Consider the following 19,457-nt stretch of genomic DNA (forward strand, 5'->3'; position numbering starts at 1 on the left):
TATGACCAATTAAATTAAACCGCGTCACTTCAACTTTTAGTGCTAAAACGATCGATCGACTTCCCAGCCGCCTTAGTTTTGAGTTAGAAGTGGAACACTTCCGTTTGTGTTTACATTGTTTGTTTTCTGGTTAGAGCAAGTCTATATTAGATGTGTTATGTATATGATTAGTTAATATGAGACAAAAATTACATTCATAAGCGTGTGTTCTTCTTATTTAAAACACATTCTCTTATAGTACTATAGATCTATTCGGCTGAAGACCTTCCTATATATCGCAGACTAGCTTAATAATAGAGAATTAATTTCCTAAAGGAGCCATCAATCACATAATCATATTTGGGATCCTGGCCGGTGTTAGGCTTTTTTTTTTTTTGAAGCCTCTTAATCTAAAGCCCAACACCAATAAGTCCAAGGATCCCTCCTTCCCTGCATTGAATAGAAAAAAAAAAAAAAAAAAAAAAAAAAAAAAAAAAAAAAAAAAAATATTAAAAATTAAAAAAACTCCAAAGAATCCAGGCTTCAAGTCTTCTCCATGAAATTGCATGTTAAATTCCATGTCAATAACTTGCAGGTGATGAGGATGATTTGAAATCGAAAACATGTGGAGGAGGAGGAGGAGGACGGCTTGTCAATAGTTGTCATTTTCATATTTATTTAGGTTAATTAGTTTTTCAAACAGCTAGCTACCCATACGACCCATGACTCATGAGAAATAAATCCTAAGTTTGTCATGTAACTAAGTTTTTCTTGACTTGACTAAGAATAAATCCAACAAAAGTAGATCACCTAATCACATAATCATATTTGGGATGCAGATTAATCATTGCTAGCTGCTAAGTTTCCACTCATTGTTGCTTTCTTTTTGATTTTTTTTTTTTCAAAAAAGAAAAACAATTATTATAGATTTAATTACTAAATCAAGAAAGATTCGAAAGAACATTGTTTATGAACAGTATTAGTTGACGTATAAGGAATCAAAATAAAAATCCATTTCTCCTGGCAAATACTGTTATGTATTTGAAAGTATGGATTAGATCTATAGTAGTGAAAATGTGAAATACTGTTATCTAGTTTGCTTTTCTATGATTTTTTTTTTTTTTTTTTTGATTATCTTCCATTCTATTGCTGCATACCTATGGTTTTCTCGTTACTTCCAGAAATTTGTGCTCTGTTCGAGTGCTCTATGTAAATAGACTCATTTCCTTTATTAGCTTAATTGCTAGATCTTTGAGCTCTGACTCTGAGCCCTGGATAACGAATTAATAGAAATTGACTGCGATTATCAAATACTTTGATACAGCTTGCTCCGCATTGCTATATTCAATACTAACTATATGAGTGGCATCTTTCCTTAGAATTACAAACAATGTAAATCTATTTGTAATTCTATGGCTTATAACTGCGAACAATTGCATCGCGCGACAACAGTATTGTATAGCTTATAACTGCGAACTAACTCTTGAAAATTTTCATTCCATGCAAAAATAGCAACAAACAATTGTATGGCTTAGAACTGCGAACAAATAAAAATTGAGTTTGTTGTTGCTTTTTCTAGTTTCTATTTCTTTCTGAATTTATAGCTAGGTTATTTTATTTGTTTAGATAATCGGACTCGAGCTGTTTTACTTATCTTTTATTTTATTTTTAGATGATCAATAATTGCAATAGTCAACGCATAAGGCATCAAAATCATGATCCTAAGTGGCTGCATTCCATAGTGACTTTTACCTTTCTCGGTGTCCTCCAATTGTGTGATATGCTATTTGTTTGTCTTGGTTGGGTTGCTCAGCTGTTAGCTCATAATTTTTTTTTCTTTTTTTTCTCCTCATGTTGTGTTGTTTTGAGAATGATCATTTTCAGTTGAATTCAACTGGAGAGAAGTCGGTTCCTTCTAAATGAAGGGCAGAATTGTTAAAAAAATTATAAAATGACAATTCTGCTCTTCTAAAAGGGACCGGTTCCTCTCTAGTTGAATTCAACTAGAGAAGATCCTTTTCCAATGTATTTTTGCTTTACTTAAAAAATAATAATGGGTTATGAAAGATGGCAACCAACTTTTGGTTATTTCTTGTATTAGGAATTGAGATGGACAAACTGAAGTTGTCGGGTAAAGTCAACTTGGAGCACAAACTCGGGGACGAATTATGGATATTGTATGACTGAAAAAAATTCAATCTCCAAAATCCACGTTCCACTTGTTAAAGTACTAAATATTTGCTTGGATTTTGTACGCAACAAAGGAATTATCATGCCACTTGACACATTTTTTTCCCATAGAAGGATGGCTCAAGAATCACACGGTTTGACTGAAGATAAAAGGGAAGTTATGACTTCAAAATCAGGGTTCGTTTGGGAAGAATTGTCTTCAATTGCAAGGTCCAAGATCTATTTGCTCTATTTTATGGCTTATAATGCGAACAATTGCATCAAACCGAATGAAAATTGAGTTTGTTGTTGTATTTCTTAGTTTATATTTCTCTCTGAAATTACAGTTGATTTATTTTATTTGTTTAGATAGTTGATTCACAAGGAATTTAAAAAAATTGTTATTTTAATTATACATATGTATTTTTGTTTTCCTTTTTTTAATAAAGATTTGTTTTCCTTTTCCAATTAAGTTTGCTTTTCATTTTTCATTTTTCTTTGATGACTTTCTCTTCCTAGTTGTTATTTGCTTATTTAGCGCAATTAAGAACTTTCTCTTTCTATTTGTTATTTGTCTTCTTGAATTCCATTTTTAATCTTCGATTTTAGTTTCTGCTGCTATTATACACCATCAAAACAATCTTAATTATTTGGAGCATCATGATCAAACTCGAGTTGTTTTACTTAAATTTTTCTTTTTCTTTTTTTAAGATAATCAATACTTGCATTAGTCGACGCATAAAGAATCGAAATCATATTTTGCTTGAATATTTCTAGCAATAAGGTAAAACATTTACTAACATCTCTAACAATTATTACAATTATTACAAACAGGTAAAAAATTAACCACCATAGAGGAGAAGTGTTCACTTAAGGGTGTCGTTACACTCAAAGTCAATGCATCAATTCTTCAAATTACTCAAACAAGTGCGGTGGCATTCATTGCTCGAGACAAAGACTATCAGTCTTTGTATAGTGGGATGGCCTGATCAACTCAACAAGATAACAGCCTTGTTGAAGCTATTGGAGTTTGCATCACCATTCAAACTACACTTAAGGAGTCCGCGACAGAACAGACAAATACTATGCAAACGGACAACAGAAATTTTGTGGGGCTGATTTTAAAGGAGAAAAAAGAATTACGACGAACAAGACCAAGACAACTGCAGACAAACCCACTGACAAGCTCATTGATTGGGTGGATACATTTAAAAAACATGATAGGCTTGAGTTGACATATGTTCCTCACATCCGAAACATTGCAGCGGATGAATTGACGAACCTAATAAGAAAATTGACACCTATAGTTACTGCCAAGAATGTAACACTAGAGTACAAACCATTATGAGATGGCTAGAAAAAAAAATTGATCCTAATATAAGTGATTGGATACACACCTACATATATTGGACAAATAAGTTTTCGGATGGATTGAAGGGGACGCTCCTAGAAGACATGTTGGTTAGAGTTGAGGTAAAAGAAGGAAAACAACGCAAAACCGTTAAGGTAATGACTACGAAGGTTAATAAAACTAAACTCAGAAAAGATGTACAATAGAGCATAGACTTAACGACAGGTATGTAGTCAATAATGACGTTTGTTGTGACCACCCATGCTAGATAATCGGGTAGCCTCGAATTGCTCTCGATGTGTTGCCACCTTTTTACAACAATAAAAAATTATTCAATTCAACTTTTTAAAGAAATGTAAACAATTAACATATCATAATGACAAAACAATAATTACCTCCTGATAAGGTTTCACTATAGTTAAATCCGTAAGAACTTCAATCTTTGGCTCTGACAAAACAAGCTTCTCATATTTTGTCCACATGTCTACTAATACACCTTAATTAATAAAAATAGGAGTTAGTATGAAAAGTATAGGAAGACATAATACATTACAATCATAATCTATTACAAACTTACATTTTGAGGGCTTGGTGGTGACACTACATTCACGTAATGTTGTAATAGCGACTTCAACCTGATGATAAATAGAAAATTGTCAAATTATCAGTGTTTCTAAAAAAATAAACTTTATGTTTGGAAATTAGTGAGTGTCATACTCACTCTTCCTCAACATTGTCCTCATAAGGCCCATTCTTCTCCAAAGGATAAACGGTAACTGTCAATAATAAACAACCTTGTTAAAAACGTTTGTACATAACTAACTATGGTCTAGTTATACTTAATTAAATTATACACGTAATTTTTTCTATCATATCTTCTAAGTTGCATCTCAATACAAATATCTTGACATTTCCATCGTTTATTTGTTTCCCAAGCTCAGAAATAAGGGAAATCAACATAATGATACTAATTAAAAATATTGAAGGAAATATTTCAAATAGAAAACAATACCTGTCACTAGGTCTCTGCTATCTTTTCTGAGTTCAGTCTTATTAACCGTCGCAGTCATTACCTTAACGGTTTTGCGTTGTTTTCCTTCTTTCACCACAACTCTAACCAACATGTCTTCTAGGACCGTCCCATTCAATGTATCTAAAATCTTATTTGTCCAGTACATGTACATGTGTATCCAATCACCCATATCATGATCAAATTATTTTTTTTCCTAGCCATCCCAGAATGGTTCGTACTCTAGTGTTACATTATTGGCAGTAACTACATGTGTCAATTTTCTTACTGGGTTTGTCAATTCATCCACTACAATGTTCCGGATGTGAGGAACATATGTCACCTCAAGCCTAGATTATGTTTTTTTAAGTGTATCCATCACTCAATCAACGAGCTTGTCAATAATGGGTTTGTCTGCAGTTGTCTTGGTATTCTTCGTCGCTATTCTTTTTTGTTCCTTTAAAAGGAGCCTCACAAAATTTTTGTTGGCCGTTTGCATAGTAATTGTCTGTTTTGTCCCAGACTCCTTAAACGTAGTTTTAATGGTGATGCAAACTCCAATAGCTTCAACAAAGCTGCTATCTTGTTGAGTTGGCCAGACCATCCCACAATACAAAGACGGAAGTCTTTGTCTCGAGCAATGAATGCCACCGTACTTGTTTGAGTAATTTGAAGAATTGATGCATTGACGTTGAGCGAAACGGCACTCTTAAGTGAACACTTCTCCTCTATGGTGGTTAATCTTTACCTGTTTGTAACAATTATAAGATTATGTTAGTAAATGTTTTACCTTATTGCCAAAGATATTCAAGCAAAATATGATTTTGATTCCTTATGCGTCGACTAATGCAAGTATTGATCATCTAAAAATAAGTAAAACAACTCGAGTACGATCAATCGATCATGACACCCGGCAAAACTAAGATTGTTCTGACTGTGTATAATAGAAGCAGAAACTAAGATTGAAAATTAAAAAGGAAATTCAAAAAGAGCAAATAACAAATAGGAAGAGAAAGTCCCTAATTGCCCTAAATAAGCAAACATAAAAATCACTTTGAAAGACTTAAATTTAATTGATAGTATAAAATGACTTAAAAAATAACAAAGACTAATGCATTTATATAGGCTAGGCACCTCCTAAATTAACAAGGAAAAATGAAAAGCAAACCTAATTGGAAAATGAAAAGCAAACCTAATTGAAAAATGAAAACAAATCATTATTCTAATAGGAAAAGGTAAACAAATCTTAATTGAAAAAGAAAAACTATAACACACATGCATAATTAAAATAACAATTTTCTCAAATTCCTCAACAAACTCAATTTTCATTCGATGCAATTGTTCGTAGTTATAAGCCATAAAATAGAGCAAATAGATCTTGGACCTTGCAATTGAAAGCAATTCTTCCCAGACTTGCCCTAAATTTGAAGTCATACCTTCCATTTTATCTTCAGTCAATCCGTGTGATTCTTGAGGCATCCTTATATGGGAAAAAAAATGTGTCTTTAAGTGTCATGATAATCCCCTTTCGTTGCCTACAAAATTCAAGCAAGTATTTAGTAATTTAACAAGAGGAACGTGGATTTTTGAGATTGAATTTACGTTGTCTCAAAAATGCAATCTCAAAGAATTTACATTGTCTAAAAAATGCAATCTCAAAGAATGTACTCTAATAAATAAAAAAATTAAAATTAAATTTTCAGGAATCAAAGAAATAGAAGAATTTTCTGAAAAGAATGAGTTGTTTTAGCTCCAGAAAAACAAGACGTTGTTTAGCCTTATCTATACGTAAGTGACTTGATTTTCTCAAATAGAAGTTGATTTTCTCTTTCTCACACAATCCAAAAGTAGAAAATTATGCTGACAATTTACCTTCCACGCGAAGGCAGATCAAGCCGTTGAGGACTTAGAAATTGCCGAGGTTGTAAACTTGTAATAGATGCTTTCGAAAGGGATTGGGGGGAGCCTGATTGCAGGGCCTAGGGTGCCTTTTGGAAATGAAAAACAAAATCAGAGCAAGAGAAAAAGAGAGAGAGAGAGAGAGAGAGAGGAGGCGTGAGGAGAGAAAATGAGAGTTTGAGTTGAGAGTGAGTCTGTGAGAGCCTGAGGGCTGAGACTCTGAGAGTGAGAGAGAAAGAAAGGGAGGCGGCGTGAGGAAGAAAGGGATGGAGAATGAAAGAAAGAAAGGAGAGGAAAATGATCTTTTAGGTTTAGGAAGCCCTTCAGAATTTTTTTTTTTTTTTTTTTAATTTTAATATATTTATTTATTAAACTGGTGTGGTAGGTCACCTAGTGGTTGACTGGTAAGGAACAAAATAAACAGGTAATTTGTTCATGACCCAAGCCCGATAACTTCATGTGATATTCATGTAGAGTTCACGACTCATATCCAAATTGCCAATCCTACTTAAAACTCTCTTTCAACCTAAAAAGATGTGGAATAGGATTCTTTTTAGTCCAAAATGAATTAAAAAATATTCAATTTATGGCTAAAGTCACAAATAGGACATATGTCTACTAACTAAAAATAATAATAAAATATTATTTTATATTTAAATAAAAATAAATAATAAAATATTAACCATTGGGGTGGCCGGACTATCCCAGTTTGGGGTTGGGTTGGCTTCGGCCACCCCATGGCCCTTGGGGTGGGTGGCCGAAGCCACCCCATGGGCCATGGGGTGGCTTCGGCCACCCTAGACCCAAACTGGGGTGATCAGCCACCCTTAATATTTTATTATTTTGTTTTTTTTATTTATTTAAATTTAAAATAATATTTTATTATTTTTTTTAATTAGTGGACAAGTGTCATATTTATGACTTTAAGATTTTTTTAAAAAAAATTCTAACTATGAACTGAATATTCTCCGGTCTATGAGTGTACCTATGTGTGTGTATATGAGTTTTTAAAAAATTGCTGGAGATCCAATCTCAATGGGTATTTAATTTCATAGGGAAAGCTATTTTTGTCAAACAAATAATATAAAAATTAAATTTCCGTGACGTCAAAAAAACCATTTTTGATGTCTTGCTCTGTGAAGACACGAATGTGCAGTCCAAACCCATTTAAAGCTCCACATATACATATGTGTTAGAGGTGAACACCAATTTTAGGTCTAGAGTAGAATTAATTTACTATTTTTTGTACAAATTAAATAATCACACTAGCACCTAAAAATAAATTCATAATACATAGTAATAATCAAGCAACCTACAAGCAAGACACCAAGAACACAACGGATCCGACCTACCAGCCATTTACAATGTCAAGATTTTATAGAATAATATGAAGGATCTCGAATTAATTTATATTCAATATAAATTAATATGGAGGATCTCGAGTTAATTTTACAGAATAATATGGAGGATCTCAAGCAAGACATCATAAATGGTTTGTTTGACATCACGGAAATTTAATTTTTATATCATTTGTCTGACAAAAATAGCTTTCCCTAAGAAATTAAATACCCATTTCATGGGATTGGATTTCCAGCAATTTTTTAAAAACTCATATGTGATTTATTTGTCCAAATAAAACTTAGATTGTTCAACCATTTGTTTAGACGGGTAGATCTCATAGAGTCTCTTAAAGTTGCTGCTAAAATTATTAACGATTTGAACAACAAAATTGTTAAAAATCTCTATCCTAGCTATATCGTTGCAACACCCTTTTTGGGATCTCTGGTGATAAAACTGAATTTATTGTTCCATGATCCTTGTCTGGATCTCTTTCCTCATGCATTTGTAGAACATACTTTTGCTGCATTTAAAGGGAGAACACCAAAAATAAAAAAAAGTTTACATCCACACCAAATCCAAAGTTACCCATGGGCTGAAACCCCCATAATAAAAATCGCTTTGAGCCTTTGAGCCAAAACTGGCTCTAAATAGAATTACTGGTATACCCAAGGACCGAAACCCTTGCATTCCCGAAATCTTTTCCATCAATTCCACTGCCAACTGCCAAGCCTACTGGCGGCAAAGACATGCCTCTCCTAGTCCTCCTATCTGCGGCGCTGAGAAGCGTTTCCCAATCCTTCAAGTTCAATACACTCCTCATACGCCGCCGTTTTTTGTCCCATCGTCAATCTATATCTCGCACCGGGCGAATCCTGTTCTTTGTCATTGCACACGAGAAGGAACACTTCTACTCCGCCGAGATCCAGAAGGGCGGCACGCTAGGCCCTGCAACCAGGCTCCCCCCAATCCCTTTCGAAAGCATCTATGACAACCTCCAAGATTTCCAAGTCTGCAACGGCTTGATCTGCCTTCGCGTGGGAGGTAAATTCCAAATCTTTAGTCCCTACACAGGAAAGGTCTCCACTCTTCCCGATGCTCCCCATGATCCCGAAATTTTCTTTGGTCCCCTTTTCTACTTTGGGTTTCATCCTTTGTCCAACGAATATAAGGTCCTCTTCTTTGGCCGTGTTCGGGAGGCGGGTTATTGGATTTTCTCAAGTAGCAGTTTATCATGGAGTCGGATACACCCTCTAACACCTGAAAGATTTGATATTGAGACTTTTCGTAAGTCTTTTTCTTATGATAAGCCCATTTTTCTTAATGGCTCAATTCACTCGATTTATAAAGCTACTCCTGTTCCGGATTATATTTATACTGGCCGTCCTCCTGTTCTGCCTGAGTTATATGTATTGGCTTTTGATATTGCGGACGAGAAATTTAGAAAGATACCTTATCCTGATTTTTCGTCTTCGTTTGTTCCAGAGCTAACGCTAACTGAATTTGGTGGTTGTTTGGTGTTGATTAAAGACTTCTTTTTTTGTCGTAGAAAGTACGATGTGTTTGAATATTGGATATTGGAGGACTACAAGAATCACAGGTGGGTTAAGAAAACATTTCATTTACCTTTTGAGTGGATGAGATATCATCATTTTCTCGCCTTCAACATTAACACCGGTGAGATCTTGCTTGCTTCGGCGGATGTACGGCGGAATAATAGGAATAGTAAATGCTTACTCTATTATAATGCCAGCACTGGAATTTTTAGGAGGCCCGAACTCACCCAAATCACCCCAAGTTGGTTCCGGTTTTGTGTTGACGTCACGTTTGATGGTTAGGTGACGGAGTCCAACACTCGCGTTTCTAGTTTCTAGTTTCTAGTTTCGTCTACTTGTTTGTACTTGTGTTATTTGCGATGTTGTTTGTACGTTGGTTTAGCTTACGTTGTTGCTGTTTGCTTTCTAGCTAATTATTTGGGTGTTTTTTTAGCTTTATCAAATAATCACATCATTTATAAGATAAGATATTGTAACTTCAAACCCGAATGATATGAATAAGAAAAATTGCCCTAAGACAGTCTGTGATGAACTGCAGACTTTTTTGGGTTGGGTTTTTGCTTGTTAAGCTTCGGTTTGGAACAACAAATACACAGAAATCACAACCACAAAAAATTCAGAAAGTTAAGTGGTTAAGCTCCAATGTGCCTACTAAAGAAAGTAGTAGAGAATTGGTTTTGGTCAACTTAAGACCAAAACCAATTCTATTTATATTAGTTTACATGTGAGCAACATAATTGAAAAAGATACACCATACAAGAAAAATTCTTTACACCTAAGTCACATTAAAATAAGGTAAAGAATGATAAATCAAATGTACATGTATCAACTGAGTGGCTCTGTAATGAGAGCTTGCGCAACACGTATGAGTATATATGGCAGGTCTTGTACAACATGTAGAGGCAAGTAGGGAAGGTCTTGGAGAATTATTGACAGCTGGAATATCAATTACCAAACCTTTCCTTGATTTCAATTCCACAATTCTAGTGATATCTTCCTTTTTGTCTATTGAATTGATTTCCATTATTCTCACGGTAGGTTGAAGAAAATTTCTTTCAAACTAGTTTGGAAGAAATTTTTTTCGTTTAATTTATTAGGAGCAAAGAAAATTTTTTGTTCCCCTGTTTTCACTTTCAAGCTCTATGTGGGCACGTTTCCAAATTGAAAAGTGCTTCGAATGCTACAAGCTTTTTTTTGTTTTTTAATTAAAAAAGACAGATAAAGGAGATTAACTCTGACTATTCTATTTGAGCGTAACCATAGTAGTAACTAGCTATTGCATGTTGTGAGCCGCACATGAGAAACTTAGACGGTGAAAATCGCAAATGCTCCCTCAAATTCTATTGAGTTATAGCACTACCACATCGACTTGTGGTACTGTTTTAGAATCTTTAATTGGGTCAACGCAGTGAGACGATCACGTTCGTTCCCTCAGTAGACCATCGAGGACAATTAATGGCCTCAAAACTATGCCTTTTTTACAGCAGCGCTTTAGCCAGATTTAGATATATAATCAACACCCACAACAAATAAACTTGAGGCATGCAATATTATATTTGTCCAGTTGTCCTAATAATTAAAAAATGAGGTTGTGCTTCCTTTTTTTTTTTTTTTTGCGTTGAACGTGGAAGTCACTATGTATCATTGTATTTTCTTTATTTAGATTACTTTGTGGAAACCCTTAATGTGGCCAATTCAAAGTCAGACCTATAATCTTTATTAAAAACAATAACTTTTAAGCATTATAAAGCAACTACTAAGTACGAAAATAAAGTCTAATATATGTGTGTGTGTGTGTGATTATTCATCGGTTAGAAATAAAATACTCGCTCCTATCAGCTGGACGTGTAAGGTAATGCTTTATTTGATTTGATTTGATTTTCTAGCTCTTTAATTTGTTCCAATTAAGGCCGGCAAACTCTATATATATAATTCCACTGTTACATACCAAAAGAAAACACTAACACACAATCAAAAACCAGAAGCTAGCAAATTGGTTGTATACGTACGTAGTTAGTAATGGCAACATTGAGCGTTGAAGTGATCTCCAAAGAGATCGTTAAGCCATCTTCTCCAACCCCCAACGACCTTCACCATTACCAACTCTCCTTCAATGATCAAATGTCTCCCCCTGTCTACAACCCATTGTCCCTCTTCTATGCCTCCGACGGCGACACCAAATTCAACGTCGATGACATATCCGACCGCCTTAAGAAATCCCTTTCCGAGGTCTTAACCCTTTACTACCCTCTGGCTGGACGCATCAAAGACAACTCTTCCATCGACTGCAACGACAAGGGCATCCCTTTCTTGCAGGCTCGAGTCGACTGCCAACTTTCCGATGTCGTCCAGAATCCCGTTCCCGGCGAACTCAACAAGCTGGTCCCGTTTGAACTGGATACTCACACTGATATCGCCTTCGGCGTCCAACTCAACGTGTTTGAATGCGGCGGAATTGCCGTCGGAGCATGCATCTCTCACAAGGTTGCAGACGCGTTGTCGTATTTCGTGTTCGTCAGATGCTGGGCAGCCATTGCATGCGGAGACAAGGATGTAGTGTCTCCGCAATTTGTAGCGGCCACGCTGTTCCCGCCAAAGAATATATCCGGCGGAGGGTTTGTTCCCGGCGTTGGAATCACAAAGGATAATATCATAACAAACAGGTATGTATTTGATGCGTCGAAGATAGAAGCTCTGAAAGAAAAATACGCTGACCAAGAAGGCATAGAGAAGCAGAAACCGCCCTCGCGCGTTGAGGCCTTATCAGCATTCATATGGAACCGCTTTGTGGCCGCCACGAAGGATGAATCAGGACCGGAGAAGCTCTACAGTGTGCATCATGCAGTGAACCTACGGCCAAGATTTGAGCCGCCACAACCAGAATCTTCTTTCGGTAATCTTTTTTCCGTTGCCATAACAGTTCCGAAATTGAACAGTACTGGGGAAGAGGATGATCATCATGGCCTGATGCGTCAGGTAAGAGAGCAAATAAAGAAAATTGACGCAGATTACGTGAAGAAACTCCAACAACAGGGCAACCAATTCTTGGATTTCATGAGGGACCATGCTGCAAAATTCATCAAGGGCGAGGTGGTTACATTCAGTTTCACTAGTTTGTGCAGGTTTCCTCTGTATGAAGCTGATTTTGGATGGGGCAAGCCTACATGGTTTGGATCGCCTGCCCTGACTTTCAAGAACTTGGTTTTTTTCGTGGATACACCCTCGGGTGATGGAATAGAAGCTTATGTTAGCCTGAAGAAGGAAGACATGGCCAAATTCCAGAGTGACGAGGAGTTCCACACATTTGTTTCTCAAACCTAAAAGATAGCGCTGGCCTGTTTGATAATTAAAGATTTTTCTTTTTTTTTTTTTCAAATGCATGGCGTGATATCTAAGGTAAAATGAGATTAAAATTTTTTATGACAGAAAAATGAAAAAATTGTTTGATAATAAGAAAGAAAGAATTTCTTTTTAGAAAAATGAAAAAAAGAGTGAAATGTGTTATATATATATCGTAGCTGGTTAATACCCTCTCCTAATTAATTAAGTGGCTTGAAGTGCGATTGTATTAAGTCGTATATTTATCCTCGTTTTTGATTCATCGATCCGTTTGTGATTTTTTCTTTTTCTTTTTTAATTCTCAAGGTGAGGAAGTTGTTAATAAAGGGATAATATTGTTATAAATATTCATATTGTTGATAATGGCTCAAATTGTCAATAAGTGTGAAGATAATTGCTGAAAAATATCAATATTCAAGTTGGTGGACTCAAGTCATATTTATCTATAAGAGGATAAGGTTAGTTTTAAAAGGAGTCCAAGAACAACTGGAATTTGATTTTTTGGAGAAAACGTGTGTGGATAAACATGTGGGTTGCAATGCTTATCTTCATCATGAAAAGACTTTGTATTCATGATGGTTTCGTTTTTCCAGTAGCAATTAGATTAGAATTGTTTCTCCTCTTTTTTCGTGATTAAGCCACTATAAAAGGACATGCAGTCCTTGGTTAAGTGGGGATCCAGAAAATCCAAATTGGTGAGAACACTTTGTGACTTTTCTTTACTGGGTATTTGAGAGGGACAGTTGAGAGTTGAGTGGGGTGTACAAGGGGTTAAGGGCTTGGGTTTGGGATATTAAACTTGAGCGGTTCAGGCTTGTACCATTGTACTCAATATTTCTCAATAGTAAAGAAGGAGACCGGATCACGCCCCGTGGATGTAGGCATATTGCCGAACCACGTAAACTCTTTGTGTATGTGTGTGATTGATGTGTATTCTCGTGCGTTTTCTTTTCAAACTTGTCTTTCGCATAAAGGACTGGTGGGAAATTGGTTGCCAGTTAATTATCAATTTTCCCAACACAGTCTTGTACATGTTTCTCATCGATCGATCCGTATTATTAACTATTTATCTTAATTCAAGACAAACAATAATAATTTTCTTAGAGGTAGACTTGAATTGAAGCGTGAAACATGCATGTATACCATAAGAGTACGTTAGTTATTCAAAGTGTGAAATATTGCGTATTGTCTCATATGATTGCTTGTCCATCGATCGTAACCTCCATTACATGTACGGATACATTTTTTTGACTCTCAGGATAATGGTTTCTAATTTATATCTAATTTTTTCAAGTTTTCGTGCCGATAAAACCACATTTACTTCTTAGAAAATACTAAAATACGTAATATCTATTTTCAGCATAGAATTAATTAATTTGCAGAGTGCCTCAAGACTAGATCGAGCTACATAATTATTAGCTAGGCAAAGGCTGGCCTGCCTCCCACGTTTGATGCATGGGGATCCATGCTCACATGCATTTGAGCTTGAGAATGAAGAATTTCGAGGCTTGATTTTCCTTGAGAATGAAGAAGTTAAAATCAAAAATAAAAATGATATTACGAAATTGAATAAATAGTTATTTTCATTAATTCTTATACTTAAAAACTATACTTCCATTAATTCAAATTAATATTTTAAAAGTCTGGATCATAATCCATATATATTATATAGCAAGCGGATTAATTGCCCTCAAGAGAACATTAAATTATATGATTTACTTCTAATTAACACTTGGATTCAAGGATGCAAATTGAAGCAGCTCGTTGTCACATTCAAACAACCCCATATCCTCTTCACTAAGACACACCCAAGCTTCAATTCCGCTGCCATCTCTCGTATCCATCAGCACCATAACATTCTTGCTCTCCATATTCGCTATGGTCACCCATCTCGGCTTCCCCCACCCAAAATCAGTTTCATACACTGGAAATTTGCACCAACTCGAACAACAAAAGAAGCGCATAATCTCCGTCGTGAAAAGACTATCAATCTCTTTATAAGACTTGAAAACCACTGAAAATGCCTCATCCCCTTGAAACTTTGCTGCATAATTTTCAGTAAAACCTTGTATCCCTTTCCTTAGCTTACCAACCAAGCTGTGCAACTCTATGTCACGGCAGCCGCCGCCTGTTTGCGCCTCAAAACACCACACAAGATTCCCAAAACAATTTTCGGGCGAGGGCGGCAGGAGCCTTTTGCGGATGTTGATCATTTGGAACAGTTTGGATGGCCTTGGAGACCCATATTTTAATTTTGACACGCTCGTTGCACATCTCCAAATGAGCGCTGACACGGCTTCCACGCGCGTGGGTTTCTCAACGCTGGCGCTGGCGCCTTTGGCCCTGAGAGCAGCAATCTTTGATGCATCAAACACGTACCTCCTTGTGGCGCTCTTCTCAACCACCAAGTGGGTGGCCGGCGACTTGGGGGTGAACTCTCTTCTCGGCGGTAAGCGAGATGCTGCACCGAATTCTGGTGGCACCGCCTCGCCGGAGCCAAGAGCTGCGCAAGCCCAGCCGTGGATGAACATGCTTGTCGTGGATGCATCGGCTAACCTATGGGAAATGCCCACCCCAAGAGCCATTCCTCCACATTCAAACAGGGTTGCTTGAACTACCACCAGATTTCCCGTGCGTTGCCGGGATTGGATTTCTGTAGGAAGAAACCGGCGAACCATTTTCTGTTCAGGTTGTTCGAGAATGTCAGAGAGACGGCAATACACTCGAGCTTCAAAAAAATCAGCTCCGTCGTCGTTACAGTCGATTGAGACATCATCTTTGATTTTTCCAGCTAGCGGGTAGAAAAGAGTCAGAGTTTCAGACAAAGATGCCTTTAGCCTTTGGGATCTTTCTGCATGGGGAAGAGGAGAGTCGGTGCTGCTGTTAGAGTAGAACAGAACCAACGACGTGTAATACTCCGGCTGCAGCTGATCTATAAGGCAGAGGTCGAAGCATCTGAGGTGATGGGATGTTGGAGTCGAAGGTTTTATTGTCTCTCTCTTGATTATCTCAACTTTAATCTCCATCGCTCTTGTTTTCATGCAAGCTAGCTAGGAGATCTGGTGTTAATCCTTCAATTGTTAATGGATTAACAATTTTATAATAATCAATATTCATGTACGGCATATAATTGTTAGAAATAAGGCAAAATGTGTTGCTATTTCTTAGCTTGTTTAGTTGAGCAGTAGTGGTACCTGTTAAATAACTTATTAGTGGTCCAAGTGGTCCATGTTAGTGGTCCTTGAGTCTAAGATTTTAGTTACTTATTAGTGGTCCATGTTATTCCAGCTTTAGTTAAGCATTTCTAGCAACCTTATCAAAATAACTAAAAATACACTTTTGATTTATTTTAACAACTCAACTTTTTACTATTCAATTTAAATATTATTTTTTAAAGATTTGTTTATTCTTAAAAAAAAAAAGAGAAACCAAAAAAAAAAAAAAAAAAAAAGAGAGAAATGAGTTGTTTAATCAATAGGTGAGTAAACAGTAATTTTTATATTTAGTGAGTACTGTTCACTTCACTTTTTTTTTTTTTGGTTAAAGTAGTGAAGTGAAGATTTAAACTACTTTTGTTAAATTGCCTCACCAAAATAATAATAAAAAATGGTTTTGGTGAGATTGCATGAGTGCTCTTAAGTGGGTCATTGTTTTTAGGAGTGAGTGATTCAATTGTAGTCTATTAATTAAACGTTTTACTTAATGAATTATGATATCAGTTTACCCAAAATATATCTGTTTTCATTTTGTTTTACCCTATCAAGTAATGATATAAGGAGTCCTCCTTATATCATTACTCCTCATCCTAACAGTTATAGAGACAAGACTATTTCTTATGCATCTATCTTAATTTCTAATTTTTCACAATAATTGCTTAAAAAATAAGTGGGGGAAATTTTGAACACACCAGGAAGATAAGTTCGTGATTCACATTTTTTTTTCCTTGTGCTTGTATCAAGAAATTAAACCACTAAAAAATAAATATATAAATAAATTATTTGTACGGATAAATGTGTAGGGTTGGGAGTATTGAATAAAATATAGACATAAGTTTTTTTTTTTTTTTTTTTTTTTAATAAGCAGCTTTCATCTTGTCATGATCACAAACAATATCCAATATATTTAATTTGTACATGTCTTGATTTCTTTGTATAATTGTATTGGTAATCAATGTACGATTTTATTTCCGTTTAATGATAAAAATACCATCAATATCATATTTGTTGTTGTCTTCATGGTCATCCTTACATTATTATTATTATTATTAGGGCAACCTAAACTTCGTCTCCTTGTGTAATTAGCTTAATCATATATAAGCTCCAGATTGTAAATTATTGAAAGTGCCTAATATTATAAGCTCCAGCTTGTACGGATGGGGCAAGCCTACGCATGGTTTGGCTCGCCTGCCCTCACCTTCAAGAAGTTGGTTTTTTTCGTGGATACCCCCTCAGGTGATGGAATAGAAGCTTATGTTAGCCTGAAGATCGAAGTAAGACATGGCCAAATTCCAGAGCGACGAGGAGTTCCACTCATTTGTTTTTCAATCCTGAAGAGTGTATTATGTCCATCATTGCGAACGATACTCTCCTTTTTAGTGCTCTCCTTATTAAGTGGCTTGAAGTGCAATTGTATTAAGTCGTATATTTATCCTCGTTTTTTATTTATCCGTTTGTGATTGTTTTTTTTTTTTGTAATTCCCAAGGTGAGCTAGTTGGTTAATAAAGGGATCATTAACTATTAACTATTTATCTTAATTCAAGACAAACAATATTATGGATGGGACATATGCATAAAAGGTTCATTGAAAATATACAACAATAATTTTCTTAAAGGTAGACTTGAATCTGAAGTGTGAGACATGCATGTGTGTATATATAAGATCTACATATGCTCACATGCATTTGAGCCTGAGAATGAAGAATTTCGAGGCTTGATTTTCCTTGATCGAGAATGAAAATCAAAAATAAAAATGATATTACGAAATTAAATAAATAGATATTTTCATTCTTACCAAAACTAAACTTCCAATTCAAATATTTTTAAAGTACGTAGTCCTAGAACAACAGAAATTTGGATCATAATCCATTTATATTAATTATGATTTACTTCAAATTAACATGCACTTGGATTCAAGGAAGCAAATTCAAGCAGCTCGTTGTCACGTTCAAACAACGCCATATCCCCTTCACTAAGACACACCCAAGCTTCAATTCCCCTGCCATCTCTAGTATCCATCAGCACAATAACATTCTTGCTCGCCATATTCGCTATGGTCACCCATCTCGGCTTCCCCCACCCAAAATCAGTTTCATATACTGGAAATCTGCACCAACTCGAACAACAAAAGAAGCGCATAACCTCCGTCGTGTAAAGGCTATCAATCTCTTTATAAGACTTGAAAACCACTGAAAATGCCTCATCCCCTTGAAACTTTGCTGCATAATTTTCAGTAAAACCTTTTATCCCTTTCCTCAGCTCACCAACCAAGCTGTGCAACTCTATGTCACTGCAGCCGCCGCCTGTTTGCGCCTCAAAACACCACACAAGATTCCCAAAACAATTTTCCGGCGAGGGCGGTAGTAGCCTTTTGCGGATGTTGATCATTTGGATCAGTTTGGATGGCCTTGGAGACCCATCTTTTGATTTTGACACGCTCGTTGCACATCTCCAAATCAGCGCTGACACGGCTTCCACGCTCGTGGGTTTCTCAACGCTGGCGCTGGCGGCTTTGGCCCTGAGAGCAGCAATCTTTGATGCATCAAACACGTACCTCCTTGTGGCGCTCTTCTCAACCACCAAGTGGGTGGCCGGAGGCGTGGGGGTGAACTCTCTTCTCGGCGGTAAGCGAGATGCTGCGCCGAATTCCGGTGGTACCGCCTTGCCGGAGCCAAGTGCCGCGGAAGCCCAGCCGTGGATGAACATACTTGTCGTGGATGCATCGGCTAACCTGTGGGAAATCCCCACCCCAAGAGCCATTCCTCCACATTCAAAGAGGGTTACTTGAACTACCACCAGATTTCTCGTGCGTTGCCTGGATTGGATTTCTTGAGGAAGAAACCGGCGAACCATTTTCTGTTCAGGTTGTTCGAGAACGTCAGAGAGACGGCAATACACTCGAGCTTCGGAAAAATCAGCTCCGTCGTCGTTACAGTCGATTGAGACATCATCTTTGATTTTTCCAGCTAGCGGGTAGAAAAGAGTCAGAGTTTCAGACAAAGATGCCTTTAGCCTTTGGGATCTTTCTGCATGGGGAAGAGGAGAGTCGGTGCTGCTGTTAGAGTAGAACAGAACCAACGGCGTGTAAGACTCCGGCTGCAGCTGATCTATAAGGCAGAGGTCGAAGCATCTGAGGTGATGGGGAGTTGGAGTCGAAGGTTTTATTGTCTCTCTCTTAATTATCTCAACTTTAATCTCCATCGCTCTTGTTTTTATGCAAGGAGATCTGGTGTTCCTTCAATGGGGTTCATCTAATTGTTGGTCTCTTTTATAATAATCATTCATGTACGATATATAATTGCTTAAAAAATAAGTGGGGGAAATTTTGAACACACCAAGAAGATAAGTTCGTGATTCCCATTTTTTTCCCCTTGTCATGATCACAAACAATAACCCATTTATTTGTACATGTCTTGATTTCTTTGTATAATTATATTGGCAATCATTATACGATTTTATTTCTATTTAATGATAAAAATACCATTAATATATCATATTTGTTGTTGTCATCATGGTCATCCTTATATTTTTATTATTATTATTAGGGCGGCCTAAACTTTGTCTTGATCTTTATGTTGATTAATCATATATAAGCTACCGA

The 19,457-nt window shown here is 36.4% G+C and overlaps 3 protein-coding genes and 2 pseudogenes across 6 annotated transcripts; 2 read left to right on the top strand and 3 right to left on the bottom strand.

Annotated features, from left to right (window-relative positions):
* Positions 1-2,892: 2,892 nt before the first annotated feature.
* Positions 2,893-6,700, bottom strand: LOC132177637 (uncharacterized). Of its 4 annotated transcripts, XM_088515827.1 has the most exons (8): positions 6,381-6,700; positions 5,945-6,043; positions 4,512-5,256; positions 4,221-4,275; positions 4,077-4,134; positions 3,895-3,995; positions 3,546-3,807; positions 2,893-3,430 (listed from the first exon to the last, which is right to left on the bottom strand). In XM_088515827.1, exons 3-6 carry the CDS (start codon positions 4,699-4,701, stop codon positions 3,987-3,989), a joined length of 312 nt encoding a protein of 103 aa, XP_088371953.1. In that variant the 5' UTR covers positions 4,702-5,256; positions 5,945-6,043; positions 6,381-6,700; the 3' UTR covers positions 2,893-3,430; positions 3,546-3,807; positions 3,895-3,986. The 4 variants fall into 4 exon arrangements, 3 of the variants coding, with proteins under 3 accessions (XP_088371953.1, XP_088371954.1, XP_088371952.1); XR_009439787.2 differs by having other exon boundaries at positions 2,893-3,807; positions 4,217-4,275; XM_088515828.1 differs by having other exon boundaries at positions 2,893-3,807; positions 3,895-3,986.
* A 1,794-nt stretch (positions 6,701-8,494) lies between these two features.
* LOC148586639 (F-box/LRR-repeat protein At2g40920-like) lies at positions 8,495-9,583 on the top strand. The gene has a single exon (XM_088515720.1). The coding sequence runs from the start codon at positions 8,495-8,497 to the stop codon at positions 9,581-9,583; it is 1,089 nt and encodes a 362-aa protein (XP_088371846.1).
* A 1,737-nt stretch (positions 9,584-11,320) lies between these two features.
* LOC132176958 (stemmadenine O-acetyltransferase pseudogene) lies at positions 11,321-12,622 on the top strand (annotated as a pseudogene).
* A 1,739-nt stretch (positions 12,623-14,361) lies between these two features.
* Positions 14,362-15,681, bottom strand: LOC132176950 (epi-neemfruitin B 7-O-acetyltransferse L7AT pseudogene; annotated as a pseudogene).
* Positions 15,682-17,752: 2,071 nt separating this feature from the next.
* Positions 17,753-19,066, bottom strand: LOC132178472 (cocaine synthase-like). Its single transcript, XM_059590902.2, has one exon. The coding sequence runs from the start codon at positions 19,055-19,057 to the stop codon at positions 17,753-17,755; it is 1,305 nt and encodes a 434-aa protein (XP_059446885.1). The 5' UTR covers positions 19,058-19,066.
* Positions 19,067-19,457: the final 391 nt, after the last annotated feature.

This window comes from Corylus avellana, chromosome 4 (assembly GCF_965113065.1).
Source record: "Corylus avellana chromosome 4, dhCorAvel1.hap1.2, whole genome shotgun sequence".
Taxonomy (NCBI): Eukaryota; Viridiplantae; Streptophyta; class Magnoliopsida; order Fagales; family Betulaceae; genus Corylus; species Corylus avellana.